Source organism: Propithecus coquereli, unplaced genomic scaffold, assembly GCF_000956105.1.
Source record: "Propithecus coquereli isolate 6110/MARCELLA unplaced genomic scaffold, Pcoq_1.0 Scaffold59, whole genome shotgun sequence".
In the NCBI taxonomy this organism is placed as follows: Eukaryota; Metazoa; Chordata; class Mammalia; order Primates; family Indriidae; genus Propithecus; species Propithecus coquereli.
Window position 1 is genome coordinate 6,287,705 of NW_012151840.1, and position 2,096 is coordinate 6,289,800.

General features: G+C 38.3%; 1 protein-coding gene across 1 annotated transcript in view; it reads right to left on the reverse strand.

Moving 5' to 3' along the window:
- Positions 1–139: 139 nt before the first annotated feature.
- The window catches only part of GABPB2 (GA binding protein transcription factor, beta subunit 2), a 22,304-nt gene continuing 20,347 nt past the window's right edge, over positions 140–2,096 (reverse strand). The window contains exons 3-5 of the mRNA XM_012658516.1: positions 1,009–1,013; positions 590–687; positions 140–442 (exon numbers count right to left, since the gene is read on the reverse strand). Coding sequence (XP_012513970.1) covers positions 140–442; positions 590–687; positions 1,009–1,013 — 406 coding nt within the window. The remainder of the gene's footprint in view (positions 443–589; positions 688–1,008; positions 1,014–2,096) is intronic.

Sequence of the window (2,096 nt, forward strand, 5' to 3'; positions counted from 1 at the left end):
AACTCCTGGGCTCAAACGATCTGCCCGCCTCTGCCTCCCAGAGTGCTAGGATTACAGGCGTGAGCCACCACGCATGGCCTGTATTTTTTTTTTTAAAGAGGAATAAGATGAACACAGTGCAAGTTGTGGCCCTTGCATGTTAAGATGAAACAGTTTCCACGGAAACTCCAGTATGAGGAGGCTCTTTGGTCCCTGCTGACCCAGTCACTTTTGTCTCTCTCTCTTCCACCTCCCCCTCTGTGACTACTAGAGCATCTACATCAGCCACCTCTTCAACCATGGTGAAATCAACTCCATTGGGCTGTTGTCGGGCCATGGCCTCCAGCTTAAGACGGTACTGTTCTGCTTCCTGCTCTTTCTTCAGGAGCTGGTGTCGGTATTCCTGGGCTCTTCTATTGGCCTCCTGAAGTTGATGCTGTAGTAGCTCTCTCTCGCTGCCTTCCTATAAAAGTAAACCAGTCATCATCAGGTAACAATTCCTGATCATAAATTATCCAGACAGCAGACAAAAAGATGAAGAAGGGTTCAGGCCTTAATAGTTATGGCTTTTGATTCTTTCTCCTCTCTCCATAACTGCTAAAAAAGTTACCTTGCTTTCCTCCACACTGTCTGTCATCTCTTCTATTCTTGGTTTCTTTGTCAGTGGCAAATTCTCTGCTTCTTCTTCATCTTCAATTATAGTCTCCTCTGCAACCTGACCAGCAGGTACAGTTAGAACTACAAGCCAAAGGACACCAATTGAAGGTGATGAATACATAGTAAACAAAGAAGTTTTGCTTGCTTTTAAATTAGTAAAATAAATAAAATATCTGATGTATTATTTTTCATATTTCTTTGAATTTAAGAATCAACAGGTAAGCATGGACCTGCAGAGAGAAAAGAAAGGATTAAAGGGACACTAAGAATGGCTCAGAAAGCAAGGGTATAGATTTGCAGGCTGGGAAGCCATGCAGGTAAGTCCCAGGTCTGAGGCTGTCATATAAAGATGTCTGGAGAGTCTCTCTGAACCTGTTCTGGTTCGGGGATGCCCAATTCATTTATTTACTCGATTAAACTCTGTTTTAAAAAAAAAAGATGTCTGACTCTAGGTCAGCAGCTATGGCGAATTAGTTTATCAATTCTGCAGGAATAATCTATCTAAAGAAGGTGTAAAGTCTTTATATAATATTTTTGAGAAACCTCTAATAAAAGCAGTTTGCTATTAACTATACCTAAATTATTTCTCTTCTCATAGACAAATGAGAGAAGGGTCAACACACACACACACACACACACACACACACACACACACATTACACATCTATCAGAATGGCTTAAAAAATAGTGATAATACCAAATGCTGGAGAGGATGTAGAAAAACAGGATTATTCATAAATTGCTAGTGGGAATGTAAAATGGTATAGCCACTCTAGAAATTAGTTTGACAGTTTCTTACAAAACTAAACATATACTTACCATATGACCCAGCAATTATACTCTTGAGCATTTATCCCAGAAAACTGAAAAAAAACTTATTTCCTATTTCTCATAAGAACCTGTAAACAATCAAGTTGTTCATAACAGCTTTATCCTTAGGTAGCTGAAAACTGGAAACTACTCAAAGGCCTTCACTGGGTAAATGGTTAAACAAATTGTGGTATAGTCATACCATGGAATAATACTCAGCAATAAAAAAGAATGAACTGTTGATACAAACAATTTGGATGGATAGTAAGGAAATTATGCCGAGAGAAAAAAAGCCAATTTCAAAAGGTTATATACTGTATGATTCCATTTATATAACATTCTTGAAATTCAAAAAATATAGAGATAGAGAACAGATTAGTTAGTGGTTGCCAGGGGTTAGGAATGGGGTGAGAAGGGAGGTGGCTATGGATATAAAAGGGCAGCACAAAGAATCCTTGTGTGGAACTGTACTGTATCTTCACTCTAGTGGTGCTCACAGAAATCTACACATATCTTAAATTGCAATGAACTAAGTGCACACACATACAAATGAATGCATGTAAAACTAGAAAAATATCAATAAGGTTGGTGGATTATATCAGTATGAATTTCCTGGTTGTGATATTGTACTATAGTTATGCAAAATGGTA